General features: G+C 40.4%; 1 protein-coding gene across 1 annotated transcript in view; it reads right to left on the reverse strand.

Annotated features, from left to right (window-relative positions):
* The window catches only part of LOC109483500 (multiple PDZ domain protein-like), a 48,763-nt gene that overhangs the window by 14,470 nt on the left and 15,062 nt on the right, over positions 1–19,231 (reverse strand). Inside the window, exons 15-29 of the mRNA XM_019786528.1 lie at positions 18,956–19,203; positions 18,165–18,417; positions 17,580–17,758; positions 16,476–16,715; positions 15,610–15,801; positions 14,975–15,145; positions 13,592–13,693; positions 12,633–12,798; positions 11,142–11,340; positions 9,115–9,270; positions 7,798–7,961; positions 7,111–7,250; positions 6,578–6,694; positions 5,882–5,947; positions 4,807–4,945 (exon numbers count right to left, since the gene is read on the reverse strand). Of these exons, the coding sequence (XP_019642087.1) occupies positions 4,807–4,945; positions 5,882–5,947; positions 6,578–6,694; positions 7,111–7,250; positions 7,798–7,961; positions 9,115–9,270; positions 11,142–11,340; positions 12,633–12,798; positions 13,592–13,693; positions 14,975–15,145; positions 15,610–15,801; positions 16,476–16,715; positions 17,580–17,758; positions 18,165–18,417; positions 18,956–19,203 (2,532 nt within the window). The remainder of the gene's footprint in view (positions 1–4,806; positions 4,946–5,881; positions 5,948–6,577; positions 6,695–7,110; positions 7,251–7,797; positions 7,962–9,114; positions 9,271–11,141; positions 11,341–12,632; positions 12,799–13,591; positions 13,694–14,974; positions 15,146–15,609; positions 15,802–16,475; positions 16,716–17,579; positions 17,759–18,164; positions 18,418–18,955; positions 19,204–19,231) is intronic.

Raw genomic sequence — 19,231 nt, forward strand, 5'->3', positions numbered from 1 at the left:
TATGTTGTGTTATTGTGGGTTGTGAAAAATTTGTTGAGTTTGGTTCAATGCTTCTCCCTTTTGCACAACAGCAAAGTTTCAAGCTCATTTTGGACTGGAGTTTTTGAAAACACAAGACAGTCAAACCTGTAAACATATGCTGCAAGTCTTGCTAGAACAACCTGTCAAATATCATAGCTAACAGTTTTTGTTTTTTTCCTATTACATGTAATCCAAGCATTATATAATTTAAGATTCTTGTCTGTAGAGGCAATTTTTTTGGTCCCATGCATGTTTGCTTTGATTGTGACAGGTTCGACTGCTATGATTTAGTTTTTGCAACATACACCTCTACCCTTGGCTAGGTCCTCTACGCAATTTTTCCCATTATGCATCACATGGTTGAATTACAGTACCTGTCAATGACTCAGAGAGAAATCAATCTTTTCCCACATTGATTGAAGCATGGTGGACAGTGGAAGGTAATATGTCAGAGTCATAATGAGTGGTCTTTGACAGGGAAACATTTGCCAGCGTGGCCTAATTTCCACTCCCAGTGATTGCTCTTTGTCCTGACCAATAAAATCTAGACCATTATTATTATGCAAAATGTGACTACCTTTATTCCTAACTGTGTGAGTAATGAATAGCAAAGTTCTTTGATCACAACCATTAATTTTTTTACGAGCCGACGTTTTGAGATGTTACTTAGTGCACTATGAACCAATTATTGTAACACCTTTAGTGCACTATGCACCAAGTACATGTAACATCTAGCGTCAGTGCACAGTAAACCAGTCAGAATTGCCCTGATGAAGATGACAGACGGTCATCGAAACTTCGGCTCATAAAAAAGAAATGGTTGTGATAAAAAAAAACTTTGCTAATTCATTCGTTCACCAACCTGATAAAATTATCTATGGATGCGTGAGTCATGTTTTTTATTCAAAGAAACAATACAAAGGAAAGGACAAAGACAAAGTGGCGGTTAACAAGTTGTGCACAACTTATATTCTAGCCGCCACTTGTACACTGAAAATGAAATGCTTGACAAGTCACTAAAAACAATACACATAAAAGCAATGGCTTTGATGAACGTGAGTCCACCCCCCTCCCCTTATTTAATCCTACATTTTCCTTAAGCCTCATAAGAACCCAGTTATAACTAGTTCAGACTTCAACTCTGAAGACACTTTATTGAAGACATTAAGTACAAGGCAGATACTGGCCAACTTTAACATCCATTTGCATTGACTCTACACGTATAAAGCTGTGGCTTTAGCTCCAAAATAGCTCCTTGATATCGGTGAGTCATTAAAAGTTACGTTACACTACTAGTAGCTAATATTTCACAACTTGACATTATCAAAACATACACCAAGTCCTAGAATTCTTCACAGACTAGTAAAACCATACACCTTTTGTGTTATACTTAGTATATTCAACAGTTCAAGTTAGTAGTAACTTCTTGACTGTAGCAAAGACAACGTTACAACTGTTACTAACAGTTAGTGTAACACTTTTTCTTCTTATAGACCAATTTACTCCCATAGTACTACCCAATGCTCATAGACACTTTACCTACAAGACTAACTAGATAGAAAAATCTGACCTACAACCGTTGAATGCACCAAACATGTACATTTGTAGTCACTGTCACTGTCATGTAGCCATGTGGTGGCAGTGGTAAAATACTTCTGTCAGTAACACTGAGTAATGTACTTTGTTAAGTTGAAAAATTAATAAAAATGCCAAAACTTTGTGACTACATGTGTGGTACAATGTGGTAGCAATATGAAAACCTACTACTACTAACAAATAATTATTGTGTGAAATGCCATGATTGACTATTTTTGTGTAATGAAATTAATTCAGCAATTGTCAAGCTTTAATATTCTGTAGATAAGTAATACCTACATTGTCATCTGAGGTTTTAAGGACAAACTGAAAGTATGAGAAGTCATTGTTTACTCTTCAACTTAAAAGCTTGTAGTTATCACACTGAATTATAGCTGGTCATGATTCAAATTAGTTAAAATACCTCAATTAAAGGTGAAAGATACCTACACATAAAACAGTTACAGAAAACAAGTATCTCAACTAAACAAAAAACAAATGGCAGCTACAAAATTATATTGTCTACAATTAAATTAGATAATACTGTGGTTAAAGCCATAAAATGTAATAAATAAAACTGGCCAAACTCAAAAAGCAACAAAATTCTCTGCAACTGAAGTAAAACTATCAAGCCACTGGCATTAATGTGTAAAATCATGAGTAATACTCATAGCAGCAATCAACAATTAAAACAACTAAATGTGTTTTCAGTAATCTATCTGAAATTCTACTTTCTGAGTCTTTCTGCAAGGCATACTCAGCCATAATGATTTTGTGACAATACAACACAAAGCATCAGTGGTTGGTTGAATGAATTCAATGTACAATGCTGTGTAACTACTGGTCATGTTTTTCAATGAGTGCTGTGAGTTGCTGTCTAATTCAAAACGTACAACCCAGTGTAACCACCATGCAAAGTCCCCAACAGTGGATGTACAGTTACTAGTACTTATTTCTACTTATCAACTAAGATGGCAAATACTGGCTGAAAGTAGTCTCTAATCAAATCCTGCTGGCCACTCGGAATGAGAGGAGCTCAAAACACGATTCTCCTCTTTTTAAGTACATTGATTCATTATATAATTTATAATCATTATGTAAGATTCTACAGCTAGCTTTGTCAAGCTCTCTAAGTTACTAGTCCCAGTCTAAGTGTTACGTTACCTCTTGCTTCTTGATTTTTTTCCAAATCTAAAAGAATTTCAAGTTTCTAATAGATAGCCTCACTACACGGAATGACAAGACCTTTTTTTACACAGAATTACAGTTACTCATCATTTAAGAAAAAACTTTTCTTCTTCAAGACAGTGAAACTTCTCTTTCTAAAACTCTTCATCTTTAAGTGAAAGTTATCTTCATCTTTAAGACAGTGAAACTTTTCCTAAGACAGTGAAACTTCTTTTGTCTAAGATAGTGAAAGTTCTATGACTTCTTTAAAAACTTAAGACTCTTCATCTTCATCTTTAAGTCAAAGTTCTCTTCATCTTTAAGACAATGAAACATCTCCTTTCTAAGACAGAAAGTTTTCATCTTTAAGAAACTTCTCTTAAGTGAAAGTTCTCAAGTTCTTCATCTTTAAACTTTTCCTTTCTAAGACAATGAAACTTCTCCTAAGACTCTTCATCTTAAAGTGAAAGTTCTCTTCATCTTTAAGAAACTTCTCCTCTCGCAGGGATGCAGGATGGGTGCAGGGGTCTGCTGCCACTCAGGCTCCTGCAGAGGACAGTGGGAGCAGCAGGGTACAGCGCAGAACAGGGGTAGAGAGAGCACAGCAGGGAACGAGGTAAGACAGGAGGAGAGAAGAGAGAAGAAGAAAAAACATGACTTCAGTGAGGTGCATGGAAATATGTTTGTATGATATATAATAACTAATAATCACTTTAATTTTTGGGAGAGGATTATTGAAAAGGAACGATCACAATTAAATGCATGCACAGGAAAAATTAATCAAAACCTGTCGTCCTGATTCTTTCAAACAATTACGATTATCAAAATTTCAAATTTTGAAAACAGTACGGATGAGATTGGCAAAAATAAGTTCATCAGCAAAGATGTTATAGAGTTGGTTAATTTCTTTACATAAAAAGCAGAGAGTATTTAGTTAGTAAGCCGTAGATGCTCTAGTGGTTTTGTTAAAAGAGATTTTTAAAAACTACATTGAAAGACAGAAAGACACCCCATAAAAATTAAAAAGCTGTGCATGGAGCTACCGGTATCAATAGTTACATGACATTGTGTAACTCTCATTTGTTGTAGAAAGTTATTGATACAGTAAATATCTACTTTGAAAGAGTGGGCAGCTTTAGCAAAGATAGTTGTAGTGGCATGAATTCGTGAGGGAAAAAGAGAAAAAGATGTGGCAGAAAAAAAACAATGGAAGGAGAGGGCTGCAGGACACTGCTGTTTTCTTCAGCAGTAGTGCTAGTGGTGGGGTTAGTTGTTCAGCCGGACACCTTAGATTTTTTTATAATTCTCCTACACATTGTAACTGTCTTTAGTTTTCAAACTTGTATCATTATGATACTAACAAAATAGTCAAACTTTTAAAGGGTGGTATGGTATACAAATAACCTTTCGAAAGCACCTTTCAAATATTTCATCTTTATGGATACAACCAATCAACTATGAGCTGCTTTTGGTTTATGAACCTACATTGTTTGTAAGCTTTCTCATTCCACTAACTTAAAGATAAGATACTGAAGACAATTGTATCTCCCTGGAGAGGTATTTCATCTAGTTTAGAAAGAAGCCACACCAAAACCACTATATAAATTTTAAAAAAGCTTTTTATAGTTACGGTAAGGAAATTGAAAGTAACTCTGAGTCATTAGTCAGATTCCTACCAGGTAACCAAGGCTTGTTTCACCTTTGCTGCTACCATATCTCCATAGTCTATAGTAAGCTATAATATCAAAGATTAAAGTGGCTTTATAAAATTCCTAGCCTGGATGCCAACCCTTTTAGCCTTAAAATTTGACTTCTCTGCCAAAAAGACTGGATAGAATATGTCCAGGGTACTAAAGGCTGGCATCCAGGCTAAAAAATCCTAGCCTGGGTACCATCCTACTTGTATGCCGGGGCTCCCATACTTACTCCCTAACAACTATTTCTTAGGGAGTAAGTACATGTATGAAAGCCCCAGCATACAAATAGGATGGTACCCAGGCTAATAAAATTCCACCTTTCTCAAAAATTAAAACCACTACTCACTGTAGGTGTATCCAAACTCATCCTCCTCTTCGCTGTCAGAAGACTCGTTCACCATGACGGCCGTTGCCATGACGATAGAACCATCGTTGCTAGGCGGGGCTTCCGTCGTCGGGGAGCTGAAGTGCATGACTGGTGCACCCTGGGAAGGTACACATCCTTTGTTCATACATGTACATGTACACATGTACAATCATCATGACTAAGTTGTACTACAAACCGATACTGGATAGTTTTCCTGTTGTCCCTTCTTACAAATATATTCATGAGGATATATGTGAACAGATATCAATACATGAAAGATATCATACAGGTCTGGTAATGAAATTATAGATCTAATAGATTTTTGTGACTTTAGTGTACATAGTACATGTATCCTTACTTTATGAGACTACAATTGTTGGTGATTAGTTTACTTCAATCTTACAATGTAAGTCACTCTTAAAATCAAGTGGATTTAATTCCCTTTATTTTCTCCAGTGTTTACTTTCTTCATGTTTCTTGATAATGTTGATAAAGTTGATATTTGTATTTCACGGAGCAACATTACGCTCATAATTAGAATATTTAGGAGCATGCCATCATAATGTATACTATACATTCAAGTCATAATCATTATGTATTACAGTCATGTACACTGTATACTAAGAGAGGGAAAAGATAATTAGAAAACTGCATCATCTGGACCACACCAGCGGGGTAGAGGTGCCTAGAAGTTAATCTACATGATGTGCAAAATGATTCAGAATTCTACAGCTACATGATGCATGATCTGACCAATCGTGACCCAGGACACAAGTCAAAGTTGTAACACTCTGCCCTATTGGTCGGCTTGGTTTGGGAGAAGATAGAAGTTCATGCAAAAGAGGGCAAGGGTACTATAATGTCATTTGCAACAAAAATCAAAGGAGCAACTCACTACAGAGGCTAAAAAACAAAGGGATGGAACAAATGAAAAAGAGGGAAATTTTGAGGGTAAACTACATGCTACAGCTTCGTTTATCTTGTAATAAATTAATTAATAAAAACAAAACTGAAAATAAAAAAAAATGGTCCTGCCAGCTCGGAGAAAACATACCTCAGTAACGCTGGCATCTTGTTGTTCTACCACTGTTCCGGGGGAAATTTCCATGGATTCTGACAACTGTAAGTTAATCGCAACTGTTTTCACATTGTGTGTGGCTGACTTATAGAAGGGTCCAACTTGGTGCTTTGTTGAGGGACCTTTTTCAAAGACATACTAACATTCTACATACTTCAGCTCTTACATTGTACTATGTGCTCTAAACATCGTGAAATCATTTATCCCTGGCCAGCATTTTCCAATAGCCTATGATCAAATTCTGGATACTACAACTACTACTACAACTACTGGATACTACTTTTTCTACTGCTGCTACTACGACTACAGATACTACTACTGGGGTTACAACTACTTCTACTACATGTAACATTATTTTACACATTTTATATATCAATTGAGCCTCATACCATACCACACTATACATGCACTCACCAACAGCCAAAAATTAAGACAGTACAAAACAATGATTGTGACATTCTCTTAGTGTTCTATCTATTTGTGATACTGTAACAGTAACTTTTTATAAACAGTGAGTATGTATGACGCCATGCAACATTCAATTTGCTTTTATAATCATTCTCTGCAAGCATGCAGTATTTTGCAGTCCACAATACCTTTCAGAGTACTTTTCCCACAGAATCAGCATGCAGTATCAACCATAATTACTATAATGTATAATTATTTACTCACCGCTTCCTGTCCAGATGGAGCCAGTCTCTGTATAAGGAAACAGACAGGGTTGCCAGCGTTACGCACAACCTCCACAGCCTGGTCATGGCTCGCCTCTCGCAGGTCCATACCATCAACCTGGGGGACAGTGGTTTGTTTGTTTCATACTCTGTACTCAATAGCTAGCAAGGCATGCAAAGGAACACACTGTGTCAATCTGCTCAGTTTGCTGAAGGAAAAAGCAAAGAGGGCTATGTCTTCTTACAACAGACAAGAAGTGAGCTCACGGCACAAGACACAGTGGAAGAAGATGGAAGACTGAATGCAGCTGGAGGACGTTTCTATGAACACAACTTGTGTCACTGTGTTCTACTATCATGTAGGCTTAGGATTTGAACCAGGGATTTTGTGGTGATCTGCCCGTAAAAAAATCCAACAGAGTTATCAAGAAAAGAAGGTGTGATTGACAAGCAGTGCAAGCTGTAACAGAGAGGCATTGTTCTACTTGTTATACTCTTTTGAGAATAACAAAAGACAAAAAACAAGGAGCCTACCTCCAGAACCCTGTCCCCAGGCTTGAGGTTTCCATCCCTGCCAGCTGGGCTGTCCTCCAGAACATGTTTGATGAAGATCCCCTGACACTGCACCTCGGTACGGTTCACTACCATGGACTTTCCCCCGACTATGCTGATGCCTGGAAAATAAATCATTTTTTATTTTAGATTCTTATGCCTGCAAAAATAATAGTTATCCTTTGATGTGCTTATGATGCAACACTCCACAGAAATGGCATTTCAACAAACAGCACCTGCACAAAAATCCTTACAAAAAGTCTAGGGATACAAAACCAGCACAAGGGGTGGCACTGCTAAAAATTGATAAACTTATCAGAGTAAACTACAGAAAAAGAAATGTAGAAGGACTGTACTACACATACACTGATTACAGCTTCAGACTTGAAACTTTTACTCAGCTGCACAACATTTGCCATACACACTTGTATACATATACAATGTGTAGACCATGTACATGTATACAAGTATATGACCAAGAATCTCCTACCCAGTGACTGGTTAGGCTCCCTGTATATCTGCACCATCTTGGTGGGTTCTCCAGACTTGGCAGGTGAGATGGTGGTGAAGGGTTTCAGGTGAGCAGGAGGAGACATCTTCTGAGACTGGTATGTGTGTGTGTGTGTGTGTGTATAATTATATTAGGTATAAGACAGTAGTATCTCCTACCGAGTGACTGGTTAGGCTCCCTGTATATCTGCACCATCTTGGTGGGTTCCCCAGACTTGGCAGGTGAGATGGTGGTGAAGGGTTTCAGGTGAGCAGGAGGAGACATCTTCTGGATCTTCTGAGACTGGTACGGGCTGAAGAAGGGCTTCTCCTGGCTGCTGGGGCTGGCAGGGAAATATCTAATTAATAACACATTAATTTACAAAATGTACAATCAAAAAGCTACAACATACTCTTGTTATGTACTCTTTCAGTGTTGCATCTGTGAACGATTTCATCAGGTTGGAGAATGATTTAATAGCAAAGTTCTTCATTCACAGACACTTGTGTACACTGAACCAGTAACATCTAGCTTCAGTGCACAGTGAACCAGTCGTAATTGCCCTGATGAAGATGACAGACGTTCCTCAAAACACCAGCTATTTCAAACAAAGCATGGTGGTGAATAAAGAACTTTGCTAATTCAATTTTTCAGTCTTTGTAACTGTAAGGGTATACTTATGATACATATTTGTACAATATACACAGGTGCAATGACATACTGAGAAAACTTCTTAACAAAAAGGATTCAGGGTGTGAAAGGTTCAGAAACACAATCTATGTTGCTGTCCATCTCTTTGACACTGATTGAAGAGTTGGCACAATGTACAGTTACCTACTGGGAAATGGGGGAAAACAACTGTCAGACAGGCGTGAATAGATGATCACTGTAGGATTGTAGCGTAGAGGTACATTCGTGGGTTAGGGTTAGTGGTATGGTGGAGACAGTACATGTACAGTCACATACATGTACAATGTAGCTACTTACCTTCTAGTGTAGCGAGAATACATGTTTCTGAATGGATACATCCTTATAAGGCAGCAGGAGAAAGAGAATGGAATGCGAACTGAATATAGAAAGCTATGATTATCAGCAGATGATCTTTTGCATTACAATGGCTATAAACATTAGTGGTAATGAAGAGATATGTCAGTAAGAGTTGCAAGATGAGCGAACAGAAACAGTCAAGAAAATGGCAAGAGTTTTTTTTGTTTTTGCTGAGTGTGATCATTGTACTGAAAAACCTAGAAGTCAGATTGTTTTTTAAAAAATCATTAGACTAGAAGAATTGAAAAGAAATGAAGGAAAACTTCTTTGTGTCGCTTTGAATACTAGTCTGGAATCCAAATCTACAGCTTAGGAGTCTCTTTGTCCTTGCCATAAATAGTGAGGATGATAGACCCTGCAGCCATGATAGGTTAAATTTTGGACACAAGGCTACAGAAAGTTAGGTAGGTTAGATGGTTAGGCTCTGCACATCTTGGTGAATTCTTTACCTCTCCTGGTTGGTAGGTGGGGGAGGCACAGTGGGGAGTTGAGGGGGAGGGCGGCTGGGTTCTGGAGTTTTGGTCACCACCTCTGAAGAGAAACTGGTCTGTGCTGCTGCGCTTTCCTTGTAGGTTGCGATGTCTTCTGCCTTGATGAATGTGATGCTGAGGAAAATAAAACATGCATGGAGAGATAAGTGTTGTGTAAAGCTCTATGTTCTAATCAGGTTGGTAGATCATGAGATGTTGAACACATTTATATGCTATTTTCCCTAGTAGACTATGGTTTCCATAGCCAAAAAAAAGTTACTCAAGCAACTGGATAAGATTTTGAAAACGTCAGACGTTTCAGCTAGTATCCACTAGCTTTCGTCAGTGACTGAGAGACCTGCTTTCCCCTCTGGTCTCTCAGTCACTGACGAAAGCTAGTGGATACTAGCTGAAACGTCTGACGTTTTCAAAATCTTATCCAGTTGCTTGAGTAACTGTTTTTTGGCTATCGTATTACCTGGATGTCTAACCTTCATCGACGTATGGTTTCCATAGTCCATATTTTACATGTTAGAGCGTAATCATAAACTACAATATGTACAGGGTTCTCACCAGAACTTTTTCACATCGTACATGTAGGAGACAGGTGCAAATGTACAAAGGGACAATATTCTGCACAAAAGCTGCACATTGAATTCCAAAAACATAACAACGAGGGGACTTGTATTCTCCCTGAACACTTACTCATAACCCTCTAGGAGACAAGACCTCATGCTTATTATGGGACAAAGTTTGTACATCTTTTGTACAATTATTTTCCCTAGGAGACTATGGCTTACACAGTCTGCGTATGTGTTGGATTGTGTTGGAACAATCTACTGTATTATGTTGAATACGAACAGATATCTGATATGCTTTTTTTTTATGATACCATATTCATGCACCCTTACCTGTGACAGTTCCTTTAGTTTATGTGGCAATGTGGGGCAAGGAAGAGACAGTTATACATTCTGTTTCTGTTTAAAGTTTTTCATGGATCAAGATATTGGCCAGGTAAAAATTGAAAAACCAACTTAAGGAAGTACTAGTCTACAATGTACAAGTATCTATTCTACATGTACATTAAATTTTGTAGTATTGTGCTACTTTGTACTATCCCATTGAAAAAAGTTCCTTTGAAAATGAAGGAGGATACAAGTAGTTTGGAAAATTTATGATACATAAAAATTGCAAAATGGGAATAAATCTCAAAAATTGTGAAAAATTCTTAAAAAATAGAGAAAAAATCCCAAAAGTGGTGATCTGGGGGATTGTGGGTATCTACAGGAGGAAGGAGAGGTGCATGATGGGTACCTGAGGATGAACCTGCTGCTGTCATTATCTCTAGGATGCATGGTTGCCGGGGAGACAGACAAACAACAAACACGTCACCATGGATACCACACAAACAACAACAACACCATGATTAAAATATCCACCAAAATATCTCACAACAGAAGATCTGCATGCAAGTTGTTGTAATAAGAAATATCAAAGTAATTGAGAGAGGTTAAGTGGTCATTTGTGCCTGAAGAAGGCCATAATCAGGACAGCAAAAACTTCAAATACCTGATTTTTGCCAAAAAGCAGTTACTCAAGCAGCTGGATATGATTTTGGAAACGGTCAGACGTTTCAGCTAGCATTCACTAGCTTTTGTCAGTGACTGAGAGACCAGAGGGGAAATGCAGGTTTATAAGCACAAACTATTGACTGATATGCAAATAAAGTGAAGACATTTTTTTTTTGGAGGTTGAAAAGGGAACAAAAGTCAGACAAGTCAAGACAAGATAATGCAAATTAGTCAGAAAGCTCCTGTACCTTAAGTGTTGTCTGTCCTCGGGGCTGGGAGTGCCAAATATCAAGTGCTGGAGAGATCAACCCGTAGCCCCCCTTCCCTGTTGAGGGTGGGCTGACTTTTGTTCCCTTTTCAACTTCCAAAAAATTGTCTTCACTTTATTTGCCTGGATGTCTAACCTTGGTCGACGAAGCTAACAAACAGACTCACCTGATGTCCCCACCCAGTAGAGACTGCCTCCTGAGCAGGGCCTTTGCCTGGTAGATGTTCAGCCCTTTGGTGCTCTCCCCGTTCACAGCAGTGATGACATCACCCACAGTGATCCGCCCGTCCTTACTGATGGCACCTCCATGTGTGATGCTCTTTACGATGATACCATTGCCTTCTTTGTCTGGATTCACGGTCAAACCTGCAAGTACGGCGATCAGATAACATTAATGGTGGATTTAAACTGGATTTAATATGTATTCTGTACATGAATCTGTATCTGATTGCAAATAAAGATCTCGAGTGATTGCCATAGAAGGATTTAAACTGAATATTGGCAATGAGGGTTATCGTTAAAAACTGTCAAAAACTTCAGAATCTGTTTCCTGGTTTTGCATTTTATTTTGTTTCTTGTAGAATGTGTCTGTTATAATTTGCCATGCTTTTTTGGTTGTTCTTTTATTTGGAAGAGAGATAAAAAAACATTTAATGGAGGTTGAAACTAGACGTGAATAGTCCCACATTTTTTATGATGAGAGGGTTTTGTGATCTTAACAGAAATATATTTTTCGAGGTCTTTTAGGTATCTTTTAGGTGGCAAAAACTTGTGACATATTGTGGTTAACTGTCTCAAAAAGCCTTACTTTCAGTCTTATAATGAGAGCATTTAGAATTTTTATTTTCATTTTAATATAAAACTAAATTAAAAATAGCAAACTTTCTTAAAACTATGGGGTCTAAGCAAATCCACACACAGGGGAAGGACCTGTAAGAAAACCCTAAACCTTTGCCAAAAGCAAACCTTGCACTATTTTCTATACCACCAATGGCGACTACACACTAGAGTAAACAGGCTAACCCTTCACACAGCAGCTACAGCGTATCCCTCCACACCAAGCCTACTTTTGGGGGAAAATAGGGGATAAAAGGATGAGTGCAATTTTGGGATAGCATGGAATCAAACGAATGCCAACTCCAACCTAAATTCACCGATGAACTCTTCTCAGGCTGACCCAGACCTGTTTCTGAAAAAGATGATTTTTGAACTTTCATCCCACAAGCGTTATAGTACTAGACTTGTTTGTTTGTCTCCTTCCTACTATACCTACCTCCACTCCAACTACTTTCACAATTAAATAAGAGCAGTGCTACTCATGTGTTAGGATTATACATTAAATTTTATGCAACAAAGTAACAAAACAAAATTAATGATGTCTACAAGCAAATAAGCTCTTGTCACGTTATCATATCTAAATGGGTTTGAACTGTAATTTCCAACAAAAAAAAATAAAAATTGAAATCTGTGACTTGGTGTGCAGTCATCACATGCTTACCGAGTCTTGTGTTCTATCAGCAAAACAAGACATTACAAAAGCAGTGGATTGCTCAATCCGTAACAAAGACTGGTCAGTTGACTGGAGTAAAAAATTTAGCAGTTCAAACCTGATACAGAGTGACATCTACAAGTGAACTCCCATGACCCCCCCACCTTACCCAGACTGGAGTTGCCCTTGTTGATCTCCACCGTCTGCTCCAGCGAACTCGGCAACAGCCTGGGCTCCCCGCCCGGCAACGAAAGGTCACCCACCGAGGTCAATGTCTCAGAGGATGTTGACCTGCTGCCGGTGCTGCCAAAGCTGATGTCTGCTTCCTGGGTCTCCTGGAGAGAAAAGGAAATAGGGTAAGTTTGGCAACAATCAGGCAAATTAGGTTTTTGTCACATTTTTGTGGCAAATAGTTAGAGTTGTATGGCAAAATACAGTCTTAGATATCTTTTAAGCTTTGGGATAGGGCAAGTTTGGGCAATGACAATTTCATTACATGTACATTTCTATCAGATTTTTGCAGTAAATAAAGAGGAATAGTGGCAAGAGTGAACTGTTACAGTAGATACCTTTTACGCAACAAGTAATAATATCTAAAAGGATTGAAACAAAGTTGGGTAATCAGAACGTACAAGCACATCAAGATGAAAACCTTTTCTAATCCATTCATTCATTCATCCATCCACTCATCTCATGGACCAAATAAACTGACCAAAACCCAAAGCAAAACAACCAAATGGTGAAGTTCAATTGACCATGAAAGATACCATGCTGTACATGTACATGCAATAGGAGTGACTAACACTGAACCCTAATATAATGCTAACAAGTGTAGCTGAAGCACAATCATGATGATTGTGTAGTGTGCGCAGCTTTTGCATCTGGACCACTCCCTGACTGACCGAGATACATAATATCTAACTTCATTCCTCAGTGTATATTGTACAAATTTAAATGTATGTGTCCTGCATGTTGTACATGTATGTTAGATGTTGTGTCAAAACTATATGCTTGATGAAAGAGGAGAATGATGGAGCACATTCCCAGTCAACACAGACACGGAATGAAATGCAAAACATGGACACCACCATTCGACCTTGACAGCTTTCCGCATGACCTTCAACTGACCTTGGCGGAGCTTGTCGGTGTGACCTCTATGTTGGTCTGCGTTCCGATCTCGCATGAGCGCTTGAGAGTCACGAAGGGACCTCGGTGATTCGAGTCGAGCAACTGGGGCATCACAGGACAAGTTTGGTCTAACAAAATACAGTCTCTATCCAAATTTCATTGAACCAATAGCTTTGCCACCATTTGCATGCTTTTTTTAAACCTTCTCCCTGCTGTCTAACCCCATAACCAGCACAAATTTGGTGCCAAAAGCCTGCCTTAGCTACCTTATGCACTTGCATTGCTGCTAGCTCAAAATCTTAATAATAAGTCTTACAATGTACCTACTGGTAAGATTTGTCTCTTTTTTGCATGCATTTTTTTTCAAATCTTGCTCGTTTAGCTCAAGACTTCATAATCTTGCTAACATATTTCAACATTCAACTACACTTTTAAGAGTAAATATTCAAGACTTTCTGACATTACAAATCCAAATTGCCAATGCAGGGGCTGTGCTCTGTTAGCTTGGCACATCTGCACAAAAAGACACTGCTTGGCTTGGGACATGGGGTCTGCAGAGGGGGGGGGGCAAATTAACCATAGCAATAAGGGGTCTGCATGGGGGAGGGCAAATTCAATGCTAAGCTGGTCTTCTGATAAGCCACTTTGCTAATAAGAGCCATGCTATGGCACATACAGGTAAAAAACCATGGCAGACACCATAGCCTGTCTAGTGATGATACCTCAGCATCTGATATATGCAACAGCAACAAACAGAATGTTGATACATGTATGCCTTTATTTGAAATGGTCCTTGGTCGCCCAGCTTTTCAAGCACACCGATGCAAACACAGCCTTACAGCATGCACACCACACCTCACAGTACAGCACAGAAGCAAAGGCCAGCAAGGGCAGGTACATATACATGCAGCTGAACACTTTGTAGAAAGACTAGGATAGAATATTACCCAGATTGAGCCGAATCGATTCTCTTTGATCTGGCTTAGATCCGGATCAAAGCCAGATCAAAGCGAATATATTTGGCTTGATCCAGACAATTCTATCCTAGTGGGAAAAGGGCCTAAATCTGTTTAAACATGTTGGAGGATATTCAATATGTTGTTTGTATGTTAGCCTCCACCAGGCTTCAGAAGCAGCTGGAAAGATTAAGAGTAGAACTTGGCCAAATAGACAGATAACAAGCCAGGGGAGTTAAAGGAGTACAGTTTGTTGCTCTGAAGGCAAACTGTACTCCATTAGTTACATTTGTACCTTGTGAACTAACTCCCTTGGAATATTATGTGTCTATTTGGCCAATTTCTACTTTTGCAAGCTGCATCTAAAGCCTGGAAGAGGCTAAATATATGCAACCTGGCAGTATTATGTCTCGAAGACACTCCTTACCTTCTCCCTAATGATGACTTGTACAGGTTCTGTGGGTACATGTATGGGAGCAGGAGCTGGAGGGGGTGCGGCTGATCTCAACTCCTTCACCACCACTTCTGTCTTGCGAATGTTGGGTTTCGGTGGTGGGGTGGGGGGCCTGCGACGGACTTCCACACCAGGGGCTTGGACCTGTGTAGAGCAAGAAGTGAAGACTGAAAACTGGTTCAAGATACAAAATTTAGTAACATTTGCAAAGCTAATGCTTAATGTTAAACTACACATGGTGTCACCCAACAAACTACTGCCCTGTTTATTCTTACTCAAACATAGCCCCTTGAGATCTATCCTTGACTTTTTCCTACATTGTGAATTGGCCTGCTCTGATGTGATCGATCGTTCACAAGCCTTCGAGGTAATACTATATTATGTAAGAACATACATGAGTGTACATTCTTGATGAAGCAAAAAATCAGTGTACTACACACTTTTTGTATAAATGTACATCAGGGTTTTGCCCATGAGTGTAAATCTGGTCAATGTAACCCAACACCACAGCACATATGGAATGGACACCCAACAATGACAGAGATTAGTAGGGGTGGTTTTAACTCAAAGGAAACGAAAACATGAAACCATCTCCGTCGTCCCCACACCTGTTCCACCTGTGACACCTGCAGCTCCTTGGCCTCCATCATGTCGCTCTCGTCCTCGGTAACCGTTGCTATGGTAGCTGTTGCCATGGTGACGGAGGCGAAGGAGACGGCCTCCTCGATGACGACGGGCGACTGTGGTGGCGTGGAGCGAGGCTCGGGAGGGGGGATGGCTGGGGCCGGCCGGGAGAAGGACTGGGGTGGGAACGAGGGAACGAATGAAAACACGAATGAACGAAACATGAATGAACATATGTATGGAAAATGGTTACTGTGTTTCAACATAACCATATTAATATCAACGAGTGAACAAATGAAAACAGGAAAGATTGAACATATGGAAAAATTGTTACTGTGTTTCACCATAACCACATTGATATCAACGAGTGAACGAATGAAAACACAAACGAATGAACGTAGGGAGTAATTGTTACTGTGTTTCACCATAACCACAATATGACGTCACAATGGAATTAAACCAAATAGATGGGATGTGGGTTGACATGAGAATGACAGAATGTATAAGCTAAATATGTATTATGTGTGTGTATGATGACTTTTTGTACAGTACAGGCCACGAAGTATGCATCAATCTCCTACAGGACTTTTTGCGAAAACTGATGCATATTTCATGCTCTGTACAGTAGATTGGGTACCATAAAGACCCAGACTGAAGCCTGACTTTGCCCTGTATCCTCACCTGTTCTTCGTCCTGGAATGACTCGGGCACAGGCAATGGTTTGGACACGCCGATTCTCACAATTCCCAGCGTATATGTATCATATGGTATATATGTGTGAATGATGATATTTTGTAGATTGAACAGTATAACAAATAGACACAGAGGCAAGACTTCGCCCTATCCTAACCTGTTCTTCGTCCTGGAATGACTCGGGCACAGGCAGTGGTTTGGACACGCCGATTCGTACGATGCCCGGCGGCGCGCCCTTCAGCGCCTGCACGGCTGTCTCCAGGTTAGCGTGCTCGAGATTAACGTCGTTTACCGACATTAGACGGTCGCCGGGGACGAGGCGGCCATCTTGTTGGGCCACACCGCCGTGCACGAGGCTTCGGATCACGATCACCATCTGGTTTGGGCTTAGTGGGTCCTGTGGAAGAAGTTAACGTAAGAGATTTTAGATTTAGCAGAACTTAATAGTGATGCATACCGGTTCACTGGACTTGGATCCGGACTTGTAAAAATGTTTAGGTTCAAGTCCAAAAAAACCTAAAAGTCAAGAACCGAGTCCGGACTTATTACCATAAAAGACCATTTCACATACCCCTTTTCTTTTTAAACCACCTAAAACCTTCCGTAGATTCCAAAATCTTTGCTGCAAAATGAAGAAAACATTGCCATCGGGCATCGTCAAGTACCAGCCTCCATGTTATGTGGCCAAAGTTTCACCCAGACAACATTGCAAGGTTGCCAACGTGCAATTTTGCATATGCCATGGACTTAAGTCCGGATCTGAACCTAAACCTCTGGACTTGAGTCCGGACCTGAACCTGAAATTGGGTTTAGGTATGCATCACTAGAACTTAATGAACATAAATATCCAGATAAATTCTCTGAAAATTCAGACCTTCCAGATCTCATGTATTACACAAACACAAAAGACAAACACCCAGAAAGACAAACACACGCAAATACAAACACAAAAAAAGACACACACACAACGAAACACACACACACACACATGGACGCACATGCACACAAACACATGCACACACATGCACACACATATACACACACACGCACACATATATACACACACACGCACACACACACACAAACACATACTCACACACACTCAGACACACACACACACACACAAACACACCCATACCCACACACTCACATGCACATGCACACACACACACACAAACACACACACACACACACTCACAGACACAAGCACACACAAACACACACACACACACAAACACAAACAAACATAAGACTATCAAACCTGGTAGTCCAGGATGCTGAAGCCCAGTCCCTTCTCTCCCTTGTGCAGCTCGATAGTCTGTATATCCGGACTCCACATGGCCAGCTGGCTCAACGGTTCCAGCGAACGAGACTTGTTCTTGTCCAAGGAGGGGGATTCTGTGGAAACAAATTTTTTCCTTTTTATTATAATAGACATGGCTGGCAACAACAACAGTTACTGTTGTGTTGTGTTGTGTTCTTAGAGTTGATAAATAGAAGGCAATTGTGTACAGGTCAAAGGAATGAACTAGCTTGACCAAATTATCATCCATAAATAGAACAGTGTATTTTTATCCCTTATCCATCAAAAGCTCATCAATCATATGTCATTGTCAGCCTCTAAATGCAGCACAGCAGCTATTATTATAACGATCATTTTGACTGTTTAAGTATCCAAGAGTTAGTGATTGGAGATGGCTTCATGTATACAATGTAACTTACAGATGACTGTCCGAAGTATTGTTTAGGTACAGGTCTAGGTCTGGGCTTGCACTAACTCTGTACTTGTGCCTTAAACCTTTAAATAGATAGGTCTAGTGTTCAAAACACATTTACGCAGGCATACCTGACTCTACAGCAGGGGGGATGGATCCCTCCGACCTGGCACGGGACATCATCCCCACGTCCGGCGATCCCGTAAACGACATCCTCTTACTGTTCAGCTCGTCCACGTCAAGCGGGCGGATCGTTGGGATGTCCGGAGGGCGTTCGACGGGTTCGGGGCGGCGGCCGCAGACGATACGCACATTTGTGGGGAGATCCTTCAGGATGCCAACCACTTCCCTGTGGTCCAAACCGAGCAACTGGTGGCCATTTACCTAGAGAACAGGAAAAATTGTTAGGAAATGAACTGAACAACAGATGGGAATCGAAACCCAAACCCTCTGGTCCTCACCTCTAAAACCTTGTCTCCACCCTTCAGTTTCCCATCCACTCAGGCCCGTCTTGAAGTGAACAACAGATGGAAATTGAATCCTCAGCGCTCTGGTCCTTACATCTAACAGCTCATCAACAACTGGGAATCAAACTCTTAACCCCCTGATCCTCACCTGTAAGAGCTCATCTCTTCCCTTCAGTTTCCCGTCCACTCTGACTGGCCCGTCTGGAAGGATCGACTGGATGTAGTGGTGCAGTTGAACCTCCTGTCCTCACCTCTAACTGAACAACAACTGGGAAACAAACCCCCAACCCCTGGTCCTCACCTTCAACAGCTCATCTCCTCCCTTCAGTTTCCCATCGACTCCGACCGGCCCGTCTGGAAGGATCGACCGGATGTAGTGGTGCGGACTAACCTCCTGTCCTTACCTCTAACTGAACAACAACTGGGAATCAAACTCTTAACCCTCTGATCCTCACCTCCAAAAGCTCGTCTCCACCTTTCAGTTTCCCATCGACTCCGACCGGCCCGTCTGGAAGGATCGACCGGATGTAGTGGTGCGGACGCACTTCTTGTCCGTCCTCAACATCCACGGTTCCCTCCAGACTGATGCCCAGCCCGCCGCCCTCCCGGAACTTGGAGATGTGAGCCACGACGATCTCCATGTCCTCCCCGGCCTGGTCCCGCCAGTACTGCTTGATGCCTTCCTCTGCCTCGGGTGTGAGGTCTACGCGAGGTACGGGACAAATAAAATC

Source organism: Branchiostoma belcheri, unplaced genomic scaffold (genome assembly GCF_001625305.1).
Source record: "Branchiostoma belcheri isolate BF01 breed outbred unplaced genomic scaffold, Haploidv18h27 scaffold65, whole genome shotgun sequence".
Lineage (NCBI taxonomy): Eukaryota > Metazoa > Chordata > Leptocardii > Amphioxiformes > Branchiostomatidae > Branchiostoma > Branchiostoma belcheri.